Source organism: Amphibalanus amphitrite, unplaced genomic scaffold (assembly GCF_019059575.1).
Source record: "Amphibalanus amphitrite isolate SeventyFive unplaced genomic scaffold, NRLGWU_Aamphi_draft 000403F_arrow, whole genome shotgun sequence".
NCBI lineage: Eukaryota > Metazoa > Arthropoda > Thecostraca > Balanomorpha > Balanidae > Amphibalanus > Amphibalanus amphitrite.
Window position 1 is genome coordinate 529,262 of NW_024881897.1, and position 27,758 is coordinate 557,019.

The 27,758-nt window shown below is 50.9% G+C and overlaps 2 protein-coding genes across 2 annotated transcripts; one reads left to right on the forward strand and one right to left on the reverse strand.

Moving 5' to 3' along the window:
• Positions 1-14,625: 14,625 nt before the first annotated feature.
• Positions 14,626-20,314, forward strand: LOC122390620 (S-phase kinase-associated protein 1). The gene is made up of 4 exons (XM_043383767.1): positions 14,626-14,784; positions 17,905-18,082; positions 18,518-18,726; positions 19,471-20,314. The coding sequence occupies exons 2-4, from the start codon at positions 17,980-17,982 to the stop codon at positions 19,645-19,647; spliced, it is 489 nt and encodes a 162-aa protein (XP_043239702.1). The 5' UTR covers positions 14,626-14,784; positions 17,905-17,979; the 3' UTR covers positions 19,648-20,314.
• Positions 20,315-21,624: 1,310 nt separating this feature from the next.
• LOC122390619 (tubulin alpha-1C chain-like) lies at positions 21,625-23,309 on the reverse strand. Its single transcript, XM_043383765.1, has one exon. The coding sequence runs from the start codon at positions 23,177-23,179 to the stop codon at positions 21,836-21,838; it is 1,344 nt and encodes a 447-aa protein (XP_043239700.1). The 5' UTR covers positions 23,180-23,309; the 3' UTR covers positions 21,625-21,835.
• Positions 23,310-27,758: the final 4,449 nt, after the last annotated feature.

Below are 27,758 nucleotides of genomic sequence, written 5' to 3' on the forward strand. Positions count from 1 at the left end.
AATTTGGTAGGTAGGTGGGCCCCCTGGAGTTCTCGCCCCTGTGCAAATTTGGTTGCTCTAGGTCAATATTTAGGGGGGTTTTGGGGGGTATAAATGTAAAAATTTCGCTAAAAACAGGTCAAAAGTTTTTCGCTTATAACTTTTGATCTAATTAAGATAGAGCAAAAAGAAAAGCACCAGTGAACTCAGCACGTCAAGGCGCGTCGAATGATATACTTTTTAGCTTGCTTAAGTGTACTTAAAGTTTTTCTTAAATTTTAAGTAAACTTAAATTAATAAACTAAGTTCAAGTTAACCAAATTGCATCATATCGCATATCATTCGATTCGGTGATCCCCAGGAACACAATGATACCATTTTAGCTTAGGTCATTATGTGCCAAGTTATTGGCAAAAACATCATTTGACCTCAGTTGACCTCATTTGACCTGACCCATGGATAAGTACACCAAACAAAGAAGCACCAAGTGACCTGCTGTTAAGTACCGTGGTTTCAAAGCACAAAAGTGATAGAACGAAGCGGATATCTCCAGTATTTACCGAATTTAGTATTTTCCCATAGGCTTAACATTACGACGTAATGACCTCTAACCATAGGCGGTCCCAGGGGGGGGGGGCCACGGGGGCCATGGCCCCACCTTTGGTGCTGAAAGGTGGGGCCATACTATCTTTTGGCCCCACCTTTCAGATCGAACAAAAGTCCTAGAAAATCTTTTCGTATGTTTCATTTTCTTTCTTGCACCATCAAAGAACGTAAATTTCACTCATGAGTGGGCTCAGTTTCGCATTCTGTCAATTTGGCGGTCAGCGTCGCTGGCACCGGTTCACGAGTATGGCCGGATCTTACACGGAATATCAGCGTGAATTTACTTGAGGCTCTCGTATAGGCCCAGCAATGGCTGGCATGAGACCCTCTTCGGCAGTGGCGGGTGGGCCCTGCTAAAGGAGATTGGCTCTAAGACACTAAAGTAAGACCTCATGGGTTGGTGCTGTGCACCTCAGAAGCCCGGTGGTGACGCCGTATGCCGGCTTGGTTTCGTGGGATTGGCGTGGGACCTCCGGGGCCTGCATAGAGTTTGCGTGAGCTAGTATGTAATCTCAGAGGCATGTGTGTGATGTGTACACAGTGGCGGTCGCGGGGGGGGGGGGGGCTAACAGCCAATGGGCCCCCATATAGGTGTATGGGGCCCTGGCAATTATTCGATCGTCACGAGGCTCAAAAAACCCACGCCCAGCTATTAATATAGCTCCCACACCGGTCTTTGAGCGTCTTACACTGACCTCTGAGGGAACTTCAGTGGCGTTCAAGCGCCCACGTTGACCGCTAAGAGCCTACATCAACCTCTGAGGCCCCACATCTGGTCTATGAGGGGCCCTAACCGGCCTCAGGGGCCCCAACCGGCGTCTGAGGGTCTCACACCGGTCTCTGGTGGCCTTATTTCTGTCTCTGGTGTTCCAAGACGAACCTTTAGGTGCCAATGAGGGCCCCGCACTGGCTGCTGAAGACCCGATGCCGGCCTCTAAGGGCCTGCATTGGCCTCTGAGGAGGGCCCATCTTGGCCTTTGAGGGCCCTCTGCTGGCCTCTGGGGTCCAACGACGGCTCATGCCGGTCTTTTAGGGCCCCACGCTGACCTCTGAGGGCCCATGTTGGCCTGTAATGAGTAAGGACCCACATTAGCCTCTGAGAGCCCAACTCGGTCTCTGATGGTCTCAAACTACTGGCCTTTGTAGTTTGCAGGCCCTGTACTGGTCTCTTAGGGCCTAAAACTGGCCTCTACGTGAAAACATACATGGGAGGGTTTCTGAAGATCAGAGGGCTCACGCAGTCTCCGGCACAGCCTTACGTTGGTCCTGATCGAGATTACTTTACGTCCTGATGGTCCTGCGCAGATTCCCTCATATTTCGACGTCGGGACCCCATGAGCCGGTGTGGGTCCTGGGGCTGGCAGAGACTGATGAAGTCCTTAGGGCTCAGGGCCAGTCTTTTTAGCAGTAGGACTAGGCAGGTTGAGTGAGCCCCAATAGAGCCGTTGCGAAGCCCCGCGGAGTCACGCGCGGCCCACAGATGCCAATTTTGAAAGCTCGGAACCTGTGGGGGTCTCCAGAGGTCGGTGTACCTACGCTCTCCCGCCGCCACACAACTAGGTACAGTCACCAGCAGTTGCTACCCATCACCCCCGGACGGCGGGGGAGCAAGCTACCACCGCCCCTGCGAGACTAGCGCCGCCATGCGCCAAGAAGTGGAAACACCACGTGACTGAGGCCACGTGAGGGCAGGGTCACGTGATGGAGGGGCGGAGCATAGTAGCTTTTGCGCCCGACACTAACTGAAATGCGGCGCTGTGATTGGGCGCCTTGGCATGAATGAAGCCCCGGCGCCAGAATCAGCCGTTCGCCTTATATGGAAAGTGAGCATGTGCGTTTCACTGTTCTGTGTTGGTTTGAGAGCCACGGCACCATACGAATTGTGAGCCCCTTTGAACGGGTCACCGCCCGAGGCACTGAGGCGATGGCTGTGCCGAGCAAAGTCTAGCCTGGCGGGAGAGGCGGGCCAGGGAAAGAGCGATCGAGCAGCCACTGGGACGTGGATTGGTATTACCCAACCGCGACAAACGATGTCAGCAGCCTCTTCTCGTGTCATAGACAATGTCTATGACACGAAAAGCTAGACAGACAACGTGGGCAGTGCCCAATCAAAAGCTACTAAACGATTCAGTTAAGAAGTTGGCGAGGTAGCCAGACCAAATAAAAAGTTTTTAATTTGATTTTGGTTGGCAAATGACATACAAGCCCGCTGTGATGGACCAAAAAAGGAGCTGAACAGTTCATACAACTTCTAAAAAGCTCAACGGTTTACAAATTCAAAAGTTAAATGTTAAAATTCAGCCTGCATGTTTGCACTCTGGTCCGGCGCTGGCAGGAAGCTAATACTGCCACTTGCAATTCCACTGCGTTGTAATATAACCAAGAGTTCTGTGAGAGCATCACCTGAAAGCCTCGAGCCCCGTTGGGGGGGGGGGGGGAAGGGCGGCGCGAAGCGGCCCCTCTCTCCTTTTCAGTCGATATTTCCTGACCTAAAGTATAGCAAATGTCGCCACCAAGCTTTCAAGAGCCCTCCGGGCATCATTTTGACACCTTGTGACCAAATTTTTCGAGAGCTCTAATGAAAGGTTAGTCACAAATGACGTCAGAGTGATGTCATGTTCTGTCATTTTCGACCCAATAAAAGGTTTAGCGGGAACAGCTGTCACGCTTACAGTTTTGAAGATGACGAAAAATATTCAAGATAAAAAAGATGTAAAATAAACAGCGCTACCAAACTGCTAACTCTTATGTCTAATCAAAAATTGATTTATAACACCCCGAAAATACCAACAACTTTTAAAATTAAAACTGGAATATATCTTATAGAACTATCTGCTCTAGATATGCCAAACTTAAACTCGATAGCTCCAATTTTAGCAAAGTTATGGCAAAAAAACTACTCTAAATTTATTACGTAAAATTTTCAAATTCAATTTTTAGCCGTCACAGAACACACAGAGCAAGCCAAAGATCACCATTGGATTTCCTGTGATGAGCTGCATCGAATAGATACCCCTTTTATGCAAAATATCAACTTTGACATTTAACCTTCTTTGACCTGACTTTGACCTGACCTCCACCAGAATGTAATCTAAACTGGCCCCAATGGCCGTCTAGCCCACACCATTGAATTGTAAATGTAAAATTGGCCATAAAACATGTATCACACGACCCCAGCATAGTTGGGTTCATATTGTGACCCTTAGTGACCTGAACTCTGTGACCTGACCTGGCATCAGTGACCTCCTTAGGCAACATATGTATTAGGCAACCAACGCTCCATCGATGTTTTTCGATAACATGCCTTTTATTTGATGTGTTAAGTGTTAACTGACTGTAACGCATTCCTTAGACTAAATCGGTGAAAAATGCCACCTTTGACCTGACTTGTGACGTCATGGGTTGCACCTAGGTCAACGAAACCTGGTAACAAGGTAGTTCTCTGGTGGGGCTATCGAATGCTCTTTGAATTTTCAAAATCGGTCGGTAACTTTCCGAGATCTCAGGTGGAAGGCGAAACGGCTGCACCACCCGATCAGCTGGTAGAGTCCGCCAATAGCCCGAGGGGCGCGGATTATTTATTCACTCATACAGTGTCATTTATTTTGAGAACACCTTTCTCACGCCCTGACATGGTCCTCTCGTAATAGATCGAGATGAGGAGAGTGTTTTCACGCCTCCTTATGCACTGCTCTAGTGTCATTGAGCTATATCAACTGTCAGCGGTTTTCGGACAATGAAGTTCTTACTGAATCCAATTTGATTTCAAACGATTGTCATTGTGCTAGTTTTCTTCTTATACGTTTTTGAAAAAGCGCTGAAGAAGTCTTTGATAGACGAAACCGGTCCGCTTTTTCTTTTTCTAATTGTTTTTTGAATATATTCGTAGACTACTGGCTCTTTACTACAAAATTTGAGAATGTTCCTTTTACTTTGACCCAAACGATGTGCAGCTGAATTTTCCCTCTTGAATGATTATGGACAGCTGGCGAAATTGACTTCAACCTAAACTACCGACAAACAGAAGAAAAATCTGACACAAGCCTTCCTCAATCCTCTCACCTTATTCAACCGTTGAAACGTTCAAGGCATTTGTTCAGTCCGAGTTGCTACTTGCTATGTCGACCACCCGCGCCGTGCTGGGGAGGGGGGGGCCTTTTTACCCCCCCCCCCAATTAGTTTTTTCGCGAATATCTAAAAAAACGGCGACGCGTAGTGCTGTCGTACTGCGCTGTGGGTAGCGCGTGGCTGGACGGACGGTCTGTGACAATCTATTGATCTGTGGCTGATCTATTAGAGTGTCCGTCCGAGAGCCGTACGACGGCTGACAGAGCCTGGGGGTCGCGAACTGGTGTGGTAACCGTTACGCCCACCTGGGACGCCCGAGTCGGTACGGCACTTGCGGTGTCGTAACCGGATCGGCGGGAACCAGCAGAACGCTGTTGGACCGGCGGTGAAAGTCGGAACCGAGCACTCGCCCACCAGTGGGGCGTCTGGTCGAGCAGGTCTACCCGCTAAGGCAGCCTGAGCACGAACCAGTGGCAGGGTCCGATCAATGACCGTGGTCCGACCAGGGTGTCAGCGCAATGGCCAGTCAGAGGCGTCTTTAAGGGCGCAGAAGCCCACCTCGGTCGACTGTGGCCAGTGCAACCTAGTCAGGTCGTTTGTGTGAATCTCCGTGTTCTTCCCTCGCCTCAGAGTAGCCGCTCTTCTCCAAATGCCAATTGTCGTACTGCGCTGTGGGTAGCGCGTGGCTGGACGGACGGTCTGTGACAATCTATTGATCTGTGGCTGATCTATTAGAGTGTCCGTCCGAGAGCCGTACGACGGCTGACAGAGCCTGGGGGTCGCGAACTGGTGTGGTAACCGTTACGCCCACCTGGGACGCCCGAGTCGGTACGGCACTTGCGGTGTCGTAACCGGATCGGCGGGAACCAGCAGAACGCTGTTGGACCGGCGGTGAAAGTCGGAACCGAGCACTCGCCCACCAGTGGGGCGTCTGGTCGAGCAGGTCTACCCGCTAAGGCAGCCTGAGCACGAACCAGTGGCAGGGTCCGATCAATGACCGTGGTCCGACCAGGGTGTCAGCGCAATGGCCAGTCAGAGGCGTCTTTAAGGGCGCAGAAGCCCACCTCGGTCGACTGTGGCCAGTGCAACCTAGTCAGGTCGTTTGTGTGAATCTCCGTGTTCTTCCCTCGCCTCAGAGTAGCCGCTCTTCTCCAAATGCCCGAGCCGTTTTCTATGTGTATTTGTCTTGTAGCGAACAGCAGAGTCGAGAAACGAATTGACAATGTCGCCGAAAACCGCGGTCATATGCTGGCCGTCCCTAGTACTACCAATATGCCCGCAGGCGCGGCGAGAGACAAGCTCAACGTATGAGTCACCGTCCGGCTGCCGGGAGAGCCCCTACCGCGACCTTTGTCCACAGTCATGACGTCACGACAATGGGCTCCTAAACGTACGGGCAGCGGCCGCCTCAGGGGTGCCGCCGTGACCTTTGCACGACACGTTCTATAGCGTATGGCACAGCGGTTACTAGGAAGGTTGAGGCCAGCGGCAGGCCGGTTTACAAATAACAAACAAACTTGACGCGCAATTGACAACAGGTAACAGATTGATTAATAAGGCGGTGACAATATAAATAAAAATGACAACATGAAATGACAAATCGCATAGATGACAAATCGCATAGATGACAAATCGCATAGATGAGCTGTATTTCTTCTCCGCAGGTTGGAGCGTTTTTGAGGAGAAAGCGAGGGGCTGCCACTCGCCGGCGACGTGCTGCTGGAGGACGGCGCCCACTCCGCAGTCCGAGGCGTCGACGAAGAGGGCGAGCGGCGCGTCCGGGACTTGGTGTGCGAGATGTGTCGCCGTGGCCAGGGCGTCCTTGACGTTCTTGAAATGCTGCCGCGCCGAGTCTGTCCACGTGACAGGCGCTCTCGAGCGTTTTGCCTTGTGGGTGATTAAGGCGTGCAGAGGCTGCAGGAGCTCGGCTGCCTGGGGGATGAAGCGGTGGTAGTAGGCTACCATCCCCAGGAACCTCCGTAGCTGGGACTGAGTGGTCGGTTCCGGGAAGTCTTTGATGGCCTCGACTCGTCCAGGCAGCGGGCGGACGCCGTCGGCGTCTACCGAGTGGCCGAGGAACACCACCTGCTCCTGTCCCAGGACGCACTTGTGCCTGTTGACGACGACGCCGTAGGTGTTGAGGCGCTGAAGCACTTGGTCCAGGAGCTGCAGGTGGTGTTCGGTAGTCGGGCTGGCCAGCAGAATGTCGTCCAGGTAGACGAAGCAGCCCGGTATGCCGCGGAGGACCTCATCCATGAAACGCTGGAAGGTCTGCCCGGCGTTTCTGAGGCCGAACGGCATCCGAACGCATTCGTAGAGGCCGAACGGTGTCGTGATGGCTGTCTTGGGGACGTCGGCAGGTTCCACCGGGATCTGGTGGTAAGCCTTCACCAAGTCAATGGTGCTGAAGACGGTGCACCCATGCAGGTCGGCTGAAAAGTCCCGCAGGTACGGGCAAGCGGGTAGCGGTCTGGTACGGTGCGGGCGTTCAGCGCTCTGTAGTCGCCGCAAGGACGCCACTCGCCGGGGTCTCTTCTTTGGCACCATGTGAGTGGAGTTGTCCAGCTGCTGCTCGACGGTCGAATGATGCCTTGCTGGAGCATCTTGTTGAACTCAGCACGTGCGATTTGAAGGCGCTCCGGCGGGAGGGCGTCGTGGCCGCCTGGTACACCGGTGGACCCTTGGTGACGATGTGGTGCGTCACGTTGTGCTTCACCGGTGTTGGTCCAGGTTTTGGTGAGGTCACATCCGGGGTACCGGGCGAGGAACAGCTGCGAAGCGAGCAGCAGCCTGCTCCCGGACGAGACGCACTCCGATGGATCACAGCCTTGACCGCTCGGCGCTGGCGCAGACGGTGCCGTCCCGCAGGAGACGCTGGTTGGCAACGTCCACGACGAGGTGATGTGCGGCCAGGAAGTCGGTGCCCAAGATGGGTGTGGTGACGTCAGTGACGAAGAATCGATGTTTCAGGCGGTGCTGCTGACTCAAGGTGACGTCCAGCAGGCAGGTGCCGTGCACCGCGATCGGTGAGCCGTTTGCCGCGACGAGCTGCTGGCCGACAGGAGCAGGGGTCAGCGTAGACCCGTTGGGCAGGCAGCGGCGAGGCAGCACGCTGACCTGCGCCCCGGTGTCGACTAGAAATTGCCGGTCCGTCTCCGTGTCCCTCACGAAGAGGAGTGGCGCGGCAGGAGGGGCGCCCGTGCTTTGCGCCATCAGCACGGGGCGCCTCAGTTTTCCGAGGCGATCCAGGAGCACGGCAGCTTGCATCGGCGCGCTTGGGCGCCGAATCGCTGGTGGTACCAACACAGCGTGTCGTCGTGCGGCGGCGTTGAAGGACGAGCCGGTGACGGGCGGCGTGACTGGCGAGACGCTGGCGCGGCCGGGAACGGCTGCGGTCGCGTCGCACGGCGTCCTCGAGTCGTCGGTTGCTGGCCTCCAGGCGCTCCATCTTAGCGACCAGGGAGGCGATGACGGTGTCCAGCGCAGGGGTTGCAGCTGGCGCTGGGGCTGTCACTGCAGCAGCGATGGGCGGTGCCGGCTGTGTGTACGGCTGTGCCGCGATCGCTGATAGCCGTGGGTCCGGTCCGCTAGCTTCCAGGTACCGGTCGGCCGCTTCTGCCAGTGCGTCAAGCGTGCTGTCGGCTGGCAGGAGGGCGAGGGCAGCACGGACGGGCTGCGGTAGCCGTTGTTGAAATAGGGTACGGAAGAGCTCCGTATCAACCGGGGCGTCCCCGGCTGCGGCTAGCTCGTTGCGCATTGAGCGCAACAGCGCCGTCGGCTTCTGATCGCCGAGCTGTTGGCGGCCGAGCAGGGCTTGTAGTCGGTCGGCGCGTGACTGTGCCAGGCGGGCTTGGAGCGCTGCACACAGCACGTCAAAAGACCGAGATGACCGGATGACGTCCTTGACCTGGACGGCGATGTTGGCGGGGAGGTTTGCGACGAGGAGCTTAAACCTCAGCTCGTCGGAGTCGACCCCGCTGACGTCGAAAGCGCACTGCACCTGCAGTAGCCACAGGTCGGGCTCTTCCGGAGAGTATGGTGGTAGCCGGAAGCTAGCCATGGGCCGATGAGTTGACTCAGAGGCTGAAGCTGGAACGCTGGCCGAGTCTTGAGCTGCGGCGCCGGACTGTGCGCTGTCCGCGGGCATGACGAGAGGCTAAGGTCGAACAACGGAAATCACGTCGGGGTCACCAATTGTCGTACTGCGCTGTGGGTAGCGCGTGGCTGGACGGACGGTCTGTGACAATCTATTGATCTGTGGCTGATCTATTAGAGTGTCCGTCCGAGAGCCGTACGACGGCTGACAGAGCCTGGGGGTCGCGAACTGGTGTGGTAACCGTTACGCCCACCTGGGACGCCCGAGTCGGTACGGCACTTGCGGTGTCGTAACCGGATCGGCGGGAACCAGCAGAACGCTGTTGGACCGGCGGTGAAAGTCGGAACCGAGCACTCGCCCACCAGTGGGGCGTCTGGTCGAGCAGGTCTACCCGCTAAGGCAGCCTGAGCACGAACCAGTGGCAGGGTCCGATCAATGACCGTGGTCCGACCAGGGTGTCAGCGCAATGGCCAGTCAGAGGCGTCTTTAAGGGCGCAGAAGCCCACCTCGGTCGACTGTGGCCAGTGCAACCTAGTCAGGTCGTTTGTGTGAATCTCCGTGTTCTTCCCTCGCCTCAGAGTAGCCGCTCTTCTCCAAATGCCCGAGCCGTTTTCTATGTGTATTTGTCTTGTAGCGAACAGCAGAGTCGAGAAACGAATTGACAATGTCGCCGAAAACCGCGGTCATATGCTGGCCGTCCCTAGTACTACCAATATGCCCGCAGGCGCGGCGAGAGACAAGCTCAACGTATGAGTCACCGTCCGGCTGCCGGGAGAGCCCCTACCGCGACCCTTGGCTTGCCGGGAGGACAAAAAAAAAAAAAAAAAAAAAAAAAAAAAAATGTCCACAGTCATGACGTCACGACAATGGGCTCCTAAACGTACGGGCAGCGGCCGCCTCAGGGGTGCCGCCGTGACCTTTGCACGACACGTTCTATAGCGTATGGCACAGCGGTTACTAGGAAGGTTGAGGCCAGCGGCAGGCCGGTTTACAAATAACAAACAAACTTGACGCGCAATTGACAACAGGTAACAGATTGATTAATAAGGCGGTGGACAATATAAATAAAAATGACAACATGAAATGACAAATCGCATAGATGACAAATCGCATAGATGACAAATCGCATAGATGATCCCTACAGTGCCGCTGTTTTATATACACCTGTTCCGACATCTTTTTCGCACATGTTATGAAAATTTCAGACACCGGTCATTCAAGGTCAGGTCACCAGGTAACGTCAAGTGACCTTGCCTCAGAAAAGGTTCGAAAGCTCGCTGTAGCTACACCGTCTGAGCGATCACTTTGAAACTGTCAGTAATTGCTGAGAGTAACAGACTAACAGTATGTATAAAATGGATACCTCGGATTTTTTATCTCTGTGACCTAAGTTTAAGACAATTTTGCGACTACTCCATTAGGTATAAGTCAATGGGAGAAAATTGAAATGCGCCTCTTTTGGACGAATTTCGTTCTACACCCTCTCAAACACCGGTCCATAGACACACTGATCGGAAAATTGCACCTGTGACCCCTGTGTGTGCCCCTGAGGTCATTTTAGGACATAAAAGGTCTTCAGCAGTTTTTTGACTTTTGACAGAGACGTGCTTGAGCGGTGAAAACACCGTTGATCTGAGGTCAAATTTGAGGTCATTCAGAACGGTGCTCTCTAGGGGTTTAAAGCGTTGATCTGAGGTCAAATTTGAGGACATGTTGGCGAAAGAGCGTTAAAAGAGCTATCGAATGCGCTTTTCCGCGGCGCTGTAGCTCTATTGGTTCCCGAGTTAGCCGTCGGGTGTTCAAAATCGTTAAAATCAACAAAATTTGACATTTGATGAACCCTGGTGACCGGACCTTTGCCCTGACCTTTAAATGACCGAAGTGTTTTCCTCCTTATTTTTAACGCTCTTTCGATTGCCGCATACCGCGTGTCGCTACGTGGCCCAGGAGCCGAGTTAGACGGAGGGGCGTGAAACGCCCCCCCCCCCCCCCAGCACTCGACGGAAAGTTCATATCACCAACACGGCGCGGGCTAATTGTTATGTTAGTTAGCTCCTGTTGCAAGCTGTGGAGTCGTGGACCTGATCTTGAAGGAACTGGGCCTAACATTTCCATAGCAAACGTCAAAAAAAAAATATTTAATAGTTTGTGCAAAAAATAGCATTTCTTTCATGAAGTATTTGCGAGACCCTCAGCATCATCCCCATTCAGTAGCGGCGGAAAACCTTCAAGGGGGGGGGGGGCACTGCCGAATTTTGGTCCCATTCTTTCCATGCAACGCTCTCTTTCTCCTTCTCTCTCCCTCTCCCTCTCCCTCTCCCTCTCCCTCTCCCCTCTCCCTTTCCCCCTCTCTCTCTCTCTCTCTCTCTCTCTCTCTCTCTCTCTCTCTCTCTCCCTCTCTCTCTCTCTCTCTCTCTCTCTCTCTCTCTCTCTCTCTCTCTCTCTCTCTCTCTCTCTCTCTCTCTCTCTCTTTCCTCACAATATTCTCGACTGCCACAGCGTTGTAGGACTTGTTTCCAGACAGGTCCAGGCGCTCCCCGCTCCGCAGGCCCCAGCCCACACGGCCCAACCGCTCAAACACCCTCCGGCGGGTGACCTCTGACCTCGGCGACCTGACCCCAGCCGACCGATCGCGTCCCTCTCCACGCCTCCGCCCCGCTTCCCCCACTACGGCTGCGTAGTAATTGTAGCGTGTGCAAAGGTCACGTGACATTATTTACTTCTGCGGTTTGTTCGGCTGACAAGAGATGGCACTAGTGGTCTGTGGATCAGAGGCGGGGCTAGGTTCTACGACTTCTTGGGGCACACTTTAGGGCAGAAAAAGAGGTTTTTTGGCTCCCCATCCCAAAATGCTTCGACTATACAAAACAAGTTAGATATTCGAAAATCGGAGGACCAAACGGACCATTTGACGTATCTTGCGCGACTGAGAATTGATCGGTCTTCAAACTACTGAACAAAAACGAGGTGATTAGTAGCAAGTGCTGGTGACTGTACCTACAGGGTGCGCCATAAAGATTTACCCATCACAAACTTGTTCGCCAAAACTTTATTTTTAGACATAGAGGTCCGAAAATTGCGCATGCGCGAGGCAAACACGTGACTTTTATGTAAAACAAATTATTTTTTAGGTGAATGACACAGTTTATGCACCATGACCCGGACAAGCAGACGTGACAAAATCGTTGCACTAAAAAATGCCGGCTTCACCGACCGGGCCGTTGCAAAAGAGGTCGGTGCGTGCCGTAAAACCATTTACAATGTAATGAAACGGTACAATGAGAATGGCACAACATCTGACAGACCAATTCCAGGCAGAAAACGATCTGTACTAACTTCAAGTGTCACCGAGGCCGTAAAGAAGAGAATAGCCAGAAATCCAAGGAGGAGTTTGAGGGAGATGTCAAAAGAGATGCATATCTCAAAAACGTCTTTGAGGAGACTCGTGAAAGGGAGGCTAAGAATGAAGGCCTACAAGATGTCAAAGCGGCACACGATTTCAGAAAGTTCCAAGAAAAAGCGACTGAGCAGGGCAACAACAATGTTGGAAGAGATGAAGTCCGCCGGTCAAAATGCCTTTATCTGGTCGGATGAGAAGATTTTCAACGTAGAGTCAGTATCCAACAACCAAAACGACCGGGTATACGCCAAGAGCACCGAAGACATACCTGCAACAAAAAAGTATCATTTTCGAAGACAGAAACCAGAAACCATGATGGTTTGGGCTGCTGTTGGCTCTGACGGTTCCAAATCTCCTCTGGTCTTCGTGGAACCTGGAGTCAAAGTCAACAGCGCCATCTACGTGCAGATGCTGGAGAGGGAAGTGCTCCCTTGGCTGAAGGAGAGGTACGGCGACCAGTATGTCTTCACTCAAGACGGTGCGCCGGCCCACACAGCGGCCAACACCCAGAGCTGGTGCCGGCAGAACATGAGCGCGTTCTGGTCCAAGGACTGTTGGCCTCCGTCCAGCCCAGACCTGAACCCCATGGACTTTTCCATCTGGTCTATCTTAGAGAGCCAGGCTTGCCACGTCCCCCACAGCAGCTTGGTCGACCTGCGACGCGACCTCCTCAGAGCGTGGAGGGGGATCAGCGAGGAGACCGTGCGGCGGACGTGCGCTGAAGTGCCCTCGCGTCTCAGACGTGTGATCAAGGCAAAAGGCGAACACATCTGAAATCGGCCAGACTAGCCTGTTCGGAGATAATCTCGTGACTTGTGTGCAAAAAATGGCTTACCTATGTCAACTCGTTTGGAAATACAGTGCATTTTTCGATGGGTAAATCTTTATGGCGCACCCTGTATATGGGTAAATGTCATAGTCTGAAAATGCTCTCTGGGTTTCACATGCTTGTTCAAAGCAAGAGGTATCTGTACTTTTCGGAATTGTTTTATAGTGGTAAGGTCATGAATCCGCGTGCCTGACCTTCCAGTATACCTAATAGGTATACTGGAATACCTATGCTACACCGATCCGCATCATGGTGCAGTGGCCCGACCGGTGGAAGCACCGTGGGACGGGAAATGGAACTGGTGATTTTGCCTTAAATTGAGCTTAAATATTTCACGTAAGAATGAGATGGACGAAGCATAAGTAATGCCAACTGCGCGGCGCCTCGTGGACGTAAAAAAATAGCCGATCAGCCCCCCCCCCCTCCGGTGACGGATAAATGTTATGTCCCGCGAGTGTGACTTTGGCCCCCCCTTTTGCTAGCGGCTGCGACCGCCAGTGCCTCTAACTGACCTCAGGTCAGTGACCTCAAAAAAGCCGGACTATATGTTATACAACTCGGTGAACTTAGCACATCCTGAAAGTTTGAAGGAAATCAGTAAAAAAATGTGAGTTGGACAGGTGCAAAAAGAAAATTGAAATTTGACCATGACCTTGTACCGGTTTTTCTGACCTGGTGACCTGACCCAAGGTCACCCGGACCTGAAATTTTCAGGTCATATGTAAAAAGGTTGCCCCATAGGCTATGCCAAATTTGGCGGCGCTGCGCGCCGCCGTTTTTACGCTATCTTCGAAAAACCTTAGGGGGGGGGGGTCGCATCGACCCCCCCCTGCCAGGGCGAGGGTTAAATGCACAATAGCCTGTAGGAAAACGGTTGCGGAGAGGCTCGCTATAAATTATTGAAAATAAGATTATTTTAAGTCTGCATAGGGAATAACATTATGTAGCTAGGAGTGCTTATTGTTTTATACATACACCGTCGCGATCTGCATTGAATTCTTCATCCTTATTCTCTCCGCGCGAGATACGACATTTACAATATTCACGCAATGATGCCTGCGTTAGCGTGTGTCTCGTTTCAGTCCGTCAGACCTCCGCACCGCTCTCACCCCGAGCGGCGAATGACCGGTCCCGGTGTCGCGGCACAGTGGGCGGAGCTTAGCTGCGGCGCAACAGCTGACGCTGCAACGCCATGCTAGCCTCTACCACGGTGCAGAGTTTTCCGATCAATTTTTACCATTACAAGTCAACGACAAGTGCCTTTCATTTTGACATTTTGTTAAAAGACCATATTAGTAAAAATTAGGTAGGCCCTTGAAACACATTGTGTCAAAGTTTGGTTGAAATCAAGCGTATAGGTAACGAGAAAGGGCCAAAAAGGACTGTTCCAGAGGGTCTGAAATGCGTAGTAAGTGCCACTATTTTACAATGATAATTGGTTGATATTGACAGTTTTTTATTTTAGTACTCGCATTTTTCTGGATTTTGCACCATAAGCGCCTTGTTTGTCGAAGACAGGACAAAAGCGAGTCGCTGTTCAGAATCGGGGGCTTCCCCACTTCCGCTTCACCTTTTAACCGCATATATCCTAGCAACCAGCTCGTGTGACTGTTTCGGTCTGAGGTTGCCTAGAAACTTGCAACATTTCCATGACGTTTCCGCCAGGAAATCCAACCAAAGAACAACAGAACAAGGCATACCAAAGTGACGTGCTGGTTCATGACGGTGGTTATCAGAGAGGTTGAGTGGGTTTTAAATTGTTGCGGTCGTCTGGGTGATTCAAGGAAAGTTAAACATAGAAATAAGGTAAGGCTCACTTTTGGTGGGATTTTTTTTTGGTTATGGCAGTCCTTTTGAATATGTATTACCTATGTTACAGGATGTTCATCCGGTCAGTGTGACTCGTTGGTGAGTGGTCACTTGAGATCAAGATTGAGATGATTCAAAATGATTACAGATGATTTCACTTGAATTTCAAATGGTTTCAGTTGGAACATTATTTATGCGCACTGGTTGCATAGGTTAAGATCTGGTATTCATTTTAATAAAGCCAGTCGGGGAAACTATGGTAAAATCTGCTATTTTTAGCAGTCTGCTATTTTTAGCAGAAATCTGCTAAAAAAGGGTACGCATGTGACGTCATCGTACCCAAATATAGCAGATTTGGGTACGGCCCCATACAAAAGCAGATCTGCACCCTAATTGAAGCAAATGCGCATCAAATGCCTGGCAGATTCATGATTAGAATAGTGCTAAGAATGTCATCTGATATTTTTGTTCAGATCCGACTATTTTCAAATAATGAATTTGAAAATAGTCGGATCTGAACAAAAATAGCAGATATCACTCTCAGCACTATTCTCATCATGAGTCTGCCAGGCATTTGATGCGCATTTGCTTCAATTAGGGTGCAGATCTGCTTTTGTATGGGGCCGTACCCAAATCTGCTATATTTGGGTACGATGACGTCACATGCGTACCCATTTTTAGCAGATTTCTGCTATAAATAGCAGACTGCTAAAAATAGCAGATTTTACCATAGTTTCCCCGACTGAAGCTGCTGTCCACTGGTAAAGCATGCATTCAGCGCAAGATTCAGCGTGTAATGGTTCAGGGCCTGGTTGTTTAGTTTAGTTTAGTTTAGTTTATTTGTAAATCATCAATAGGGTATGCCCCCAATCACAGATGAAGTCAGTTGAAACACAACATGCACTTCTAAAATACAGTTCAGCGAATACCGCTTAAAAGACTGTTACGTTAAGAAAAACGTGTGCAACTGTTAAGATAAATACAGAGATAAAAACAATATAAAAACATCTTAGCAGTTAAGGTTAAGCATCTACACACTACGAGTGATGACATAAGCCAGAACAGAGCTCTTGAATTGGAATTGGCCAGCGCTAGAGTTCCAAACATCTACATCACGACACACATCTAAAAACTTGTTGCATAACATTCTACAAAACATTCCTGATTGAACTGTGCTGACTCGACCATATGGGACATGAAACAGTAACCGTGCTCGCAGAGCATGAGTGGGCACTGTCAGCGGAAAATATTCGAGCAGAAAAGACGAGTCTAGAGAGTCACAGACTGGTTTTGTACATTGTGCATGAACATCAAATCATGTTGCATTTGTCGCGCTGATTGGTATTGGTCGCGTCGGTTGGTACCTTTATGCTAATTCTGAAAGGTTAAATAATTTCAGCTTGCCAGGGCCCTTGTTAACAACTGTATTGAATCAGCTGGTGATGTGTGATAGCCGCCGTGTTTATAGATTTAAACATAGCACCTAGTACTTAGAAGATGGACATGAACAAGTAAAATGGCGCTTGTAGAAAAATAATTTTTAGATATTTAGTCTTTTATATCTAGCATTGATACATTTATAACAAGCTCTGCTAGCGCCACCATATGGCACCAGCTGGCAAATAATCCAGGAATTAGTATGGGCTACGGCCCGTGCCAGCGGTGAGCACGTGAGTTGGCACTGACCAGTTGCCGCATCATTAGCTGACTGGCGACTGATTCATTGCAAATTTTCTATTGAGACCATGGTCACATGCTGTGAGCCCACAGGCTGCAACATTAGATTCAGGATGTACTCATGTGTGCTTAGCCAGTGGACTGCAGTCTCTACTCTTCCCAGCAAATGTTGCATTGGGGCAATGGTTACAGGGGCTATAATTGTCCCTCCAATCCTATCCAGAGGGCTGTTCACGGGCCCTGTGTGCGGTCGGACCACACACAGCCTCGAAGCTCCGCCCACTGCGGCCCTACGTCAGCCTTCCGTCACCGCACACAGCGATCGCTGTGGCCGGTCGGGACTGGCCACAGCGGACCGTCCACCGCACGCAGCCGTGACGTCAGAACCGCCTACCCATCCCCTACCCCCACGCCTGCTGGACGCACCGCACACACCACACGCAGCAGTGTGCAGTGCCCGTGAACACCCCTCTGCATGGATTTGAAAAATTAAGTTATGTAATGAATTAACACTTTTTAGTTGGGCAAGAGACCATCTTCACTCATTATATTTTTGCCAAAAAGCAATGACAACACGCGCTCGACCATTGGCACAGCTGCCTTCTCGGAAGCTGTTTGTTTTCATGTATTCACCGACTTTGAATAATAGGGCATTTGCAAAGATCAGGTGCAAATATCTGATCTTTGCTAATCCCAAAGAATGCAACCTGTGAAATGATAATACCAGACAATGCATGCTTATAAGTGACACTAGAACTGAGTGGTACTGCAATCTGTACATAAGTTTTGCAATCTGTGTATAAGTTTTGTAACATCTATTTTTTAACTATTTTTTATCTTTTTTTTAACTATTTTTTATCTTTTTTTTATCTTTAACTATTTTTTATCTATTTTTTAACATCTATTTATTAACATCTATTTTATGTATAACATCTATACATAAGTTTTGCAATCTGTGCAATCTGTGTATATCTGCAATCTGTGTATAAGTTTTGCAATCTGTGGATAAAGAACATCTCCATCTCAACAAATGTCATGTTAGGGTCTGATATCAATGGATCAATGGATAACAATATGTTTTATCATGATTTCAATAGAGCTCTTAAAAACAAAGAGGTTGGATCTATAATTTCATCACATCCAACATCATCAAGATCCATTTGATCAGATCCCAGAGCTATTTTTCAGATCCATGCATGTGCAACATCTTGATATTATAAGGAATGGCTGTATCAAATCACAGTCACATGCTTAAATGGTTGCCACTCCTTGACATGATTCTGTTTTGCTCATACCTACTACACTCTACATATTATGCCTTGTATACCTGGCCTCAATAATTCTGAGTCAGTTGAGTTGAGTAGTTGGTCTGAATGAATCAAATACCATAGGTGTTGACCTAAGTGAGATGTCTTATGTCAAATGTGATTTATTTTGCAGGGGTGGCAAACATCTGATCTCTGCCTGACAAGACAGAGTGGCAATAAATAATAGTGTCATTTCATCTGAGCCATCATGACTAACATCAAGCTCCAGAGCTCTGATGGGGAGGTTTTTGAAGTGGATGTCGAAGTTGCCAAGGCCTCTGTTGTCATCAAAACGATGCTAGAAGACCTAGGTAAGATTTTGTGTGTGATTTTAGCAGCTATGAGTATGAACGAAGAGGTGGACTTGTGACCTTGTGTGATATAACATTGTGCGTCAGGCAATTTGCCAACAGCTCTTCCTTGTGGTGAACGCTGGGCAGCATTGGCTGAACAACTGGCTCTATAACTACTCAGCCTTTTCAGTGATGAATATTACGGAATTCAGGGTGGCCAATGGTTCAGCTTTATCTCTTCCTGACAGTCACCCAATCGACCATAGCATAAAACTTGCAACTGCGGTATGCACATCGCACAATGCAATATGCATAGCCACATTTCTGGAGAGCAGTGCCAACAAAACACCTCGAATCTGCGGCCTGAGGACTGCCATTTCTCCCTGACATGGTCCGCGTCAAGACCACCGTCCCCACCGTGCTTTCTGACGTTGTTTGCGGCACTCTCCCCAGGCGTTGATGAGGGTGAGGAGGAGATCGTCCCCCTGCCCAATGTGAACGCGGCCATCCTGCGCAAGGTGCTGCAGTGGGCCTCGCACCACAAGGACGACCCGCCGCAGCCCGAGGATGACGAGAACAAGCAGAAGAGGACGGACGACATCAGCAGCTGGGACGCCGACTTCCTCAAGGTGGACCAGGGCACGCTCTTCGAGCTCATCCTGGTGAGTAGCGCTCTGCTGGGTTCTATGTGTCGAACGAGATGAATGGGAAAATGCAGGCGCCGTGGGAGAAATTTACGTTTTAGTTTTCCATCTTTAAATAGATTAATGAAAGAATGAAAATGGGAAAAATAACAACATACTTGAAACTTAAAATAATGGAAGTAATTGAAACAGGTCATCACTTAACAGCTAACACAATATTATACAGTATTATACATTATACAATATTATACACAATGATTTCGTCGGATATACATGACGGGATAACACATGGTGACAGGATGACATTGACAGAATAATACAGGCATTCACAAGAAATGTCTGTTCGTATGCATCATCCCATTCAGATTGCTCCACTTGTTTATGTGACATTTGATTGTAAGCGGCTACAAAATACCTATTTTCAATGGCGTATGGTTTGAGCGGACTATCTTGCCTTTTTTAAATTAAAGTAATTTTAGGTATCGGCTTGGTTATAATTCGACTGTAATAATTTGCATTCAGAAGCATGCAGCTAGAATTAGATACTACCCATTGTCATAATTGCATTTGGTGGTATCTGCCTGCCAAAAATCAAGAACTTGAATATGTTACTCTTAGTTATTTGCCAGCTCTATGCTGTCTGTAATATTCAAAGGCGAGATAAGATATTCCAGTCATTAAACGATATTGCATTGTCAAAGCAGTAGCTGTCGCTAGCATTGTATTCCCTGTGCCACCACGTCTGTCTCGTGTGTCACTTAGGCGGCCAACTACTTGGACATCAAGGGCCTTCTGGACGTCACGTGCAAGACAGTGGCCAACATGATCAAGGGCAAGACGCCCGAGGAGATCCGAAAGACTTTCAACATCAAGAACGACTTCACTCCTATCGAGGAGGAGCAAGTCCGCAAGGAGAACGAGTGGTGCGAGGAGAAGTAGGCAGTCGGGGGAGAGTGGAACTTAACCCGGCGCCGGCGTCCGCGCGCCGCTCTGTGCGATCCAGGAGCGGGTCCCGCCGCGGACCTCCGAGCGGGCCACACGGCGCGCGGACAGCCTGGCGGACATTGAACCATGTGAACGCGCGAGCCCAGCCGACCGCGATCGGGTCGAGTGTTTGTTGATTGTGATCCCGGCGCGGCTGATGCAGTGCAGTGTAGAGGACTGGCTCAGACTCGGACAGGCCAGTGGGGAGCGCTGGCCACCGTCCGCGACTTAGAGACTGACTCAGCGTCGGCCGGCCTCGGCCAGCGGCGGTGTTCGAACGCGTCGCTCGGTCCTACTCCAATGCCATCTATCCCCGACCAGCCCAGGCGTCGCGCGCGCAATGCCCCTTTGGTTAGCATCTTTCACGCGCTTCGCTGACCTAGATTTGTGAGTTAACATTGTGATGTAGAAGCCAGAAGGTAGTTGATGGGCACAGCTGTTGGTTTGAGTTTCCCCTAAGGCATTCCCATGTGATCCCAGTAGCAGCTATGCGGTATCTTTGATTCCTCCGGTTATCTTCTTATTCTCTATCCCATGAGTATGCTACCGCTATTTGCTGTGGATATGCTGTTGCCAGTTTTTATCTTGAATTCAAACGCTCTGAAATACATTTTTGAAATCAGTTCTGTTTTAATACCTAAGTCAAAGCTTCCACCTAACCAAACTACCACTCTAGCGAACTGGGTGTCTTGTCTTGCGGGAACCATGCATCTTTTTGTGTTCTTTCTGAAAGGAGATCGGGTATGATGGGCGTGCAGTATAAAATGCGCTAGCAGTTAGTCCTGACGCGGCCTTATCCTTTTCTCGGTTCCCCCTCCCCCTCCCCGATCCCACTCAGGCTACACCGTGCTATACCGCCGGAGTGGGCACCGCTACGGTCGCCAGAGGCTGCAACGGAGCTGTCGGTGCATTGGTGTAGACTGGGGACGGTGCGGGTGGCTCAAGTTCTGATGTCTGGGGCTCTCCAAGTTCCCCGGCTGAGTCACGAGCGGCTAGCGGACCGAACCTTCCCGGGTCGCCGAGGTTTGGCTGGCTAGTGGCTCCCTCAATCGTCAGTGCGAAAAGGTCTTGCTATCAGGTTCCTGGTATGTAGCTATGGCTACGCTGCAACTGTGTGTGACGCTGCTTTTTTTCTCCTAAGGTATATACGATCACTTTGAATCTAGCTATCTGATTGGCGAAAAACTGCAGTGAATGCCGCGTGGAGATCGCAACCCCTTCAAAGAACTGTGAACAGTGTTAACTGTTTGTTTATGCCATTTTATTTCGATAAAGCATGTCACAGCATGGTATTCCACCGCGAGTTACGGTCGATGGTACTGCCATTTGAGTTTAGAGATGCCAGTAACAGCTGCTGCAGTCACACATCCAGACAGACGCGGTGCAGAACTCAGGAGTCCAGGACCACTCGTCACACTCACACTCAACGCCCGCGACGAACAACGCTGATAGCACACGACAGTCGCAGAGCTGATGCGCACAAACTCCACAGAATGCGCACAAACACACCCACATCGAGGAGTTTTGGTGCGGCTAAAATCGGTTTGATCGCCCTCCGATATCGGGCGCCGCATCCGCGGCCGGTCGCCGTGCTACGGGTCCCGTGGTCAATACCCGATTCGGTTGTTTGCAGCTCTGCTGCCTGGGTGACGCCGAACGCGGACTTCCCTCCCTCGGGAACAAACAGTGCTGAATGGTGCGATGATTTTGGATCACGATAGGCCAGATTCTGATAGGAATAGTCGGTATTTCCGCGTCTATCTTATTGGCGAAGCAGATCGGTCGTATTATACTGTGAATGTCATAGATGCATCATGTAGAACTAGTGAACGGTTTGTGGGTGAACTTTATAATTCACACATCTAGTTAAAAACGCAACATAAAATGCGGACACATGTCCGCATGTGTTGTAACAGTATTATAAATTTACGAAAGTGACTAGGCGGGATATCACCCAATGTGTGTTGTGAAGTGCACGTAACAATCATGAAACACGTCGTAACCTACACGATGCTCGGTTCAAAAAGATCCGGTTAAGTGCATGACTCCACGTAAGCTCGGCTTTAACATAAGTGAAAACTGATGCGATTCTGTTGTAGCAGGACGCCCGCTTCAAATGTGTTTGGCTCCTTTGATATTATTTCTAGTACTCATCTTCTTCGTCGTTATCAACTACTCCTGCACCAACCTCTTCATAATCCTTCTCCAGAGCGGCCAGATCCTCACGGGCCTCGGAGAACTCACCCTCCTCCATGCCCTCGCCGACGTACCAGTGCACGAAGGCGCGCTTGGCGTACATCAGGTCGAACTTGTGGTCTAGGCGCGCCCAGGCGTCCTGGATGGCAGTGGTGTTGGACAGCATGCAGACAGCGCGCTGCATCTTAGCCAGGTCGCCGCCGGGCACCACGGTCGGCGGCTGGTAGTTGATGCCCACCTTGAAGCCGGTCGGACACCATTCGACGAACTCAATGGTGCGCTGGTTCTTGATTGAGGCGATGGCGGCGTTGACGTCCTTGGGAACCACATCACCACGGTACAGGAGACAGCAGGCCATGTACTTGCCTCCTCGAGGATCACACTTGACCATCTGGTTGTCAGGGTTGAAGCAGGCCTTCGTAACTTCATCCACCGACATCTTCTCGTGCTGGGCCTTCTCGGCCGAGATGACTGGTGCGTAGGTGACTAGCGGGAAGTGGATGCGCGGATACGGCACCAGGTTCGTCTGGAACTCCGTGAGGTCCACGTTGAGCGCTCCTTCGAAGCGCAACGAGGCAGTGATTGAGGAGACCACTTGGCTGATGAGCCGGTTCAGGTTGGTGTACGTCGGGCGCTCGATGTCCAGGTTCTTCTGGCACAGCTGGTAAATGGCCTCGTTGTCGACCATAAATTCCACCTCAGTGTGCTCCAGAGTTGTGTGCGTGAAGAGCAGTGCGTTGTACGGCTCCACCACGGCTGTGGCCACTTGCGGGGCTGGGTAGATCGAGAAGCACAGCTTGGACTTCTTGCCGTAGTCGACGCTAAGCCGCTCCATCAACATCGAGGTGAAGCCGGAGCCGGTGCCGCCGCCGAACGAGTGGAAGATGAGGAAGCCCTGCAGGCCGGTGCACTGGTCGGCCAGCTTCCTGATGCGGTCCATGGACACCTCGTCGACCTCCTTGCCGATGGTGTAGTGTCCGCGGGCGTAGTTGTTGGCGGCGTCCTCCTTGCCGGACTGAAGCTGAGACGGGTGGAAGAGTTGGCGGTACGTGCCCGTGCGCACCTCGTCAATCACAGTTGGCTCGAGGTCTATGAACATGGCGCGCGGCACATGCTTACCGGAGCCCGTCTCGGAGAAGAACGTGTTGAAGCTGTCGTCGTTGGCCGTGTTGGTGTCGGATGGCATCTGGCCGTCGGGCTGGATGCCGTGCTCGAGGCAGTAGAGTTCCCAGCAGGCGTTGCCCATTTGGACACCGGCCTGGCCGATGTGAATGGAGATCACCTCACGCATGGTGGAGGGAAATGAGATACGAGAAAGGAAGAACGAGAATCGACTCTGGACGTGTTGCCTCAGCGATAATCGGACCTGGCCTGATGCCGGGAAAGACCTCAAGGGACGTTTCCCGAATGGACACTCACACGTAAGTGATCTGCAGGTGTTCTGGTAAAACTTCTCCGACCAGCCAGTACAGCCTCTGACACACAACTCGGGACATGTATCCAGTACTGGGGCGCTGCTATTAGCTCCGCCTGCCTGTCAGACACTGTAGGGGGCAATGTTTTGGCTCGTTGCTAGGGAATGAGGAGGCCACTGGGTGATCGAACAATGGATCGCCGGCCGGCGCGCTGCTGGAAGCGGCGACAAGGACGGCTCGCACGCAGCTCTGTTTACACCTGTGTGGCGATATCTGGACACGCCTGTCCAACGTAAATATCCTGTGGGACAGGACGTCAATGCTGATGTCCCTGTGGCGTGAGGAGGCTCTATAAAGCAGGAGGGGAAATGGAGGCGTAAAATGATGGGTTCTTAGGAAATAGCTCAGCAATGAACGTATACCTGCCAAACATACCTGCTTCATTGCGTTCTGAGGGAAAGAAGACAGAACCTGAACTGTTTGAGTCGTCGACGATATATCTGCTTGGGAATCAATGCCTGTCTATCGTGATGATGGTTACAGGGTATTGGAATGTCGAAAATTGAATGATAAGCAGCTTTAACGGTTCATACTTAAAACGGAAGCCCACAAATTGCATCTCTTAAGAAAATCGTTATTTAAAATCAGGGTTGCGGAATGCGGAGTGCATGGATTGTCGGTGACTCCGACTCCGACTCCGGCTTTCAAAAACCAACTCTGACTCCAGACAGAAATGTCGACTCCGACGGCCTCCAAATCCGACTCCGACTCCGTAGAGGCCTGGCAGGGCTGCGGAGTCGAAGGATTTTCGGTGACTCCGACCCCGACTCCGGCTCCGGTTTCCAAAATTGACTCCGACTCCGACTCCGGTCCGAACTGTCGACTCCGACCGACTCCGACTCCGACTCAGCAGCCCTGTTTAAATACGCCCGGTTATATATGACAAGATATAACCGGTTTTTCCGCGACACAACGAGCGTCTTTGGGGCGGCCCCGGAGCCGGGCCGGCCTCTGCGAGCAGCGTTCGGCGGCAGGCGGGCGGCCGCCTGCGCCCCCGGGCGGCAAGGCCGCTAAGGCGGCGGCCTCATCTGATTGGTGGAGCGACTTGTGTCACGTGACGGTGACGGCGCGGGGTTTGAGTGCATTTGCGCGGTCACTCTGTTCTAAGCCGCCCGGTCTGACGCGAGTCAGCAGTGTTCTCGCTCTGAAATGTTTTTGCGTTTTACTGCGGTCGTGTTCAGTGGAAGCTGGAAGACATCAAGGGGAGTATAAGTTCGGTTTTATATCAATGTTATATTGATTGACGAGCATGTTTTTTTTCCTCTCGGGGTTTTTATGTTTATTTTTTACTGGTTTGTTGTTTCTGTCTTATTTTTTTTCATTTTCGGCATGAGGTCTGGTTTTTTGTGTTTATGTTATGCTATCACGGTAAGAAGAGGGTCGATGAGCAATGGGTCGGCAAATGCCCGGTATTATAGGTTCTTTGAAGGTTAGATGAAACAACGAAACTTGGACTGCTGGTAGAAATAGGCTTGGTGTGTTCTTCAGATTTTGGGAGATTGGGTGTAGGTATTTGCTAGGTGTAACATAGCTGTAACTGTTTTTTGTTTCTTCCCTGGAACGGAGCGCCGGACTTTGCCATTCTACACTCCGCGTGAGTGGAATCAGCTCATGCTTTCTCGGTGTAGCAGCTCAGAGTGCACGGCCTGGCCGGCGTAGGGTTTGGTGGCCACGTGGTGTTGGCCGGTGGTTGTGCAGAGAGTTGGTAAAATTGCCGTTTTGTGGTGCCTGGTGTTGGTTGAACTGTGGTTCCCATACAGGTGAACGGTTACTGGCGTAAGGTGTGCCAGGTGGGCGTGCCCCGTGGAGAATGAGCTGCTGGTGATGTTGGCTCTGTCCGAGCGTGTCCGAGCGGGTTTTCATTAGTGGGACGGCCTTGAGTGGGTTAGGGATTGTTGATAACAAGGGTACCAACTACCGGGTGAGACTTGAGAGGGTAAATGGAGTTCATGCTAAGGATAAGCAATGCAATGGCATTGGTCTAAGTGGTATTGTTATCTGGTGTTGATAGGTTGGAATGAAAGGTTTAGTGGGTGATGCATGGAGGTACAGAGGTGATACAGTGGAACCCAGTTTGGGTGTGATAAGTCTCGGCGGACTAGGATATTATGGATTAGATGGGGAATTATGTAAGATGGTTTTGGGATGCATTAGCGATAGCATAGTAAGTTACAGGCTATTACCCAGAGGAAGTTTTCACACCCATGTTTAAAGGCTGCAGTAGGTAGGCATGCCATTTTCTAGGATGCAATTTTAGGGTAGCCCATGATTGTGTGGCTCTCACTCTGCATTGAGGTACGAGTGAACTGTGTTTCGTTTTTTTTATGGTAGTGGCGTTTGTAAATAGTTTTTTTTTTGCCAGAGTGAGGTGCCTTTCTTGTCGTTGGTCAATAGAGCCTTGCCTAGACATGCATAAGCGACAATCATCATAGTAATATTGGTATGCAATATGCATATCCTGCCGATATGTCATCACACGCATTGTGAGATAAATGGCCCCGGTATATATAACCCCCTTTTGATACGAGATTTCGGCTAAAAATGGTTGTGACACAATCTGTTTTTTTTTTCTTCTTCCATGGCTTGGTGGTTGGCATCCGAGTCTGAACGGCGACTGATCGGCACACTCGGCGGGGCCGGCCCGCTTTGGCAGAGTCTTCTCTGGCCGCTGAAGGATTCCTTCACAGCTCCCACGTCAGCTGAGGGAGTTCCGACCCCTCCCAGCTCATCTTGCTCCAGTGGTACTGCCTAGCAGGTCTTACGGGACATCGTCAGGTATAGGCCAAGGTGGCCGGGGTTTTGAAAGGTACGTTATTCCATGTACGGGGCCGGTACATATCTGTTAATGAAGGTTCTAGGGGACCCGATAGGGTGGATTGTGAACGCTTGGGCATGGGCGATATCGGCATTTTTGAGGGGATGTTTGGTTCCACCAATAGGGACATGAGGGCAATGCTGGTGGAAAGTGAGATACTATGATAGTAATAAAATTATGATAAAATCGTTAGGCGAAGCCCGAAGATAAAAAATGAATCTATAGCAAGTCTAACGTTAGACGTGTTTTCAACCTTGGTTTGCTGCTGCTGCTGAGGGTTGTTAAATCGTCTGTAACTATCTTCAAAGCGGTCTATTTCTTAGCAAATTATTTCTACTTGTCGCTATAAAATATGAGATGACCTTTCTCCTGCAAAACAGCGAATGAACATTGAACAATACAGGTCAGGTACTATCATTAATAGTTAAAATGAAGGAAGTCAGTATGCGTTGTTAGGACTGGGAGTTCCCCTCAGTGTCCCAAAATTGTATTTTGGCTTGGGTGGTCAAAGGAAAATTCCTGGGGGGCCGGGAACAATTTTCAGGGGGGGGGGTGAGCATATAAAATACCTGACATGATGCATATGAAACGGTGGCGTAGCTAGGGGTCTAAGGGGACACGTACCCCACCTCCCCATCGGGTTCAAAGGGAGCCTCGCTCGGGTCCGAGGGGCCCTGCGGCGCCATTTGACCACTGGGGGTTAACAATGGCCATATAGAAGGGCCCCATGGGGCACGTTAGAGCTCCTCATGGACCCTAATTGCCACACTAAGATCTCTTTAAGGGCCCTACGCCGGATTCTGAGGGCCTCCTGGGCCTTTATAAGGGCTCCTCAGTGGTCTCCCAAGGCCCGTTACTGGCCTCTGAAAGTTCTTACCGGCCTATGAGGGCCCAGTTCTAGGGGCATTTCCTGCCTGTGATGGTCCCACAATTATTTTTCTGATGGCCCTATAACGGCAACTGTGGGGGCCCTAGTCGGCGCCTATGAGGGCCCACACCGGTGTCTGAGGGTTTCACATCCCCAACTCTTGAGTGCCTACACTAGTGCCTATAAATGCCCTATATCGGAGACTCTGAGAGCGAGGACCCTAATCCCTACCCTACCCAATACCTGCGCATCTATAGGCCACCCACTGGTGACTTCTGAGGGCCCCACACCGGTCCGGTGACTCTCAGGGCCCCACCGGCGTATGATAGTACCATGCCGGTCTCTAAGGACCCCACAGAACTTCTTCTGCTGGCCTAAGGGCCTCTTGCCGGTCACTGAGAACCCCCTGCCGGCTTGTAGAGGGTTAGCGTCAGCAGCTCAGGCCCCACACCCGTCTGTAACGGCTCCACACCAGCGTCTATGAGGGCCCACAGCAACGCCTGTAAGGACCCTCACCGGCGCCTCTGAGAGAATCATACTGGCACCTCTGAGCGCCCACACCGGCACCTGCATGACATTCCCACACCAGTGCCTCTAAAGGCCCCTTACCGGCGGCTCTGAGGGCCCTACGCCGGTGATTCTGAGGGTGCTAACGATAACCGAAGACACCACAAGCCCTTAGTGTCGCTGAGCTTTTAATCCCATACCGGCC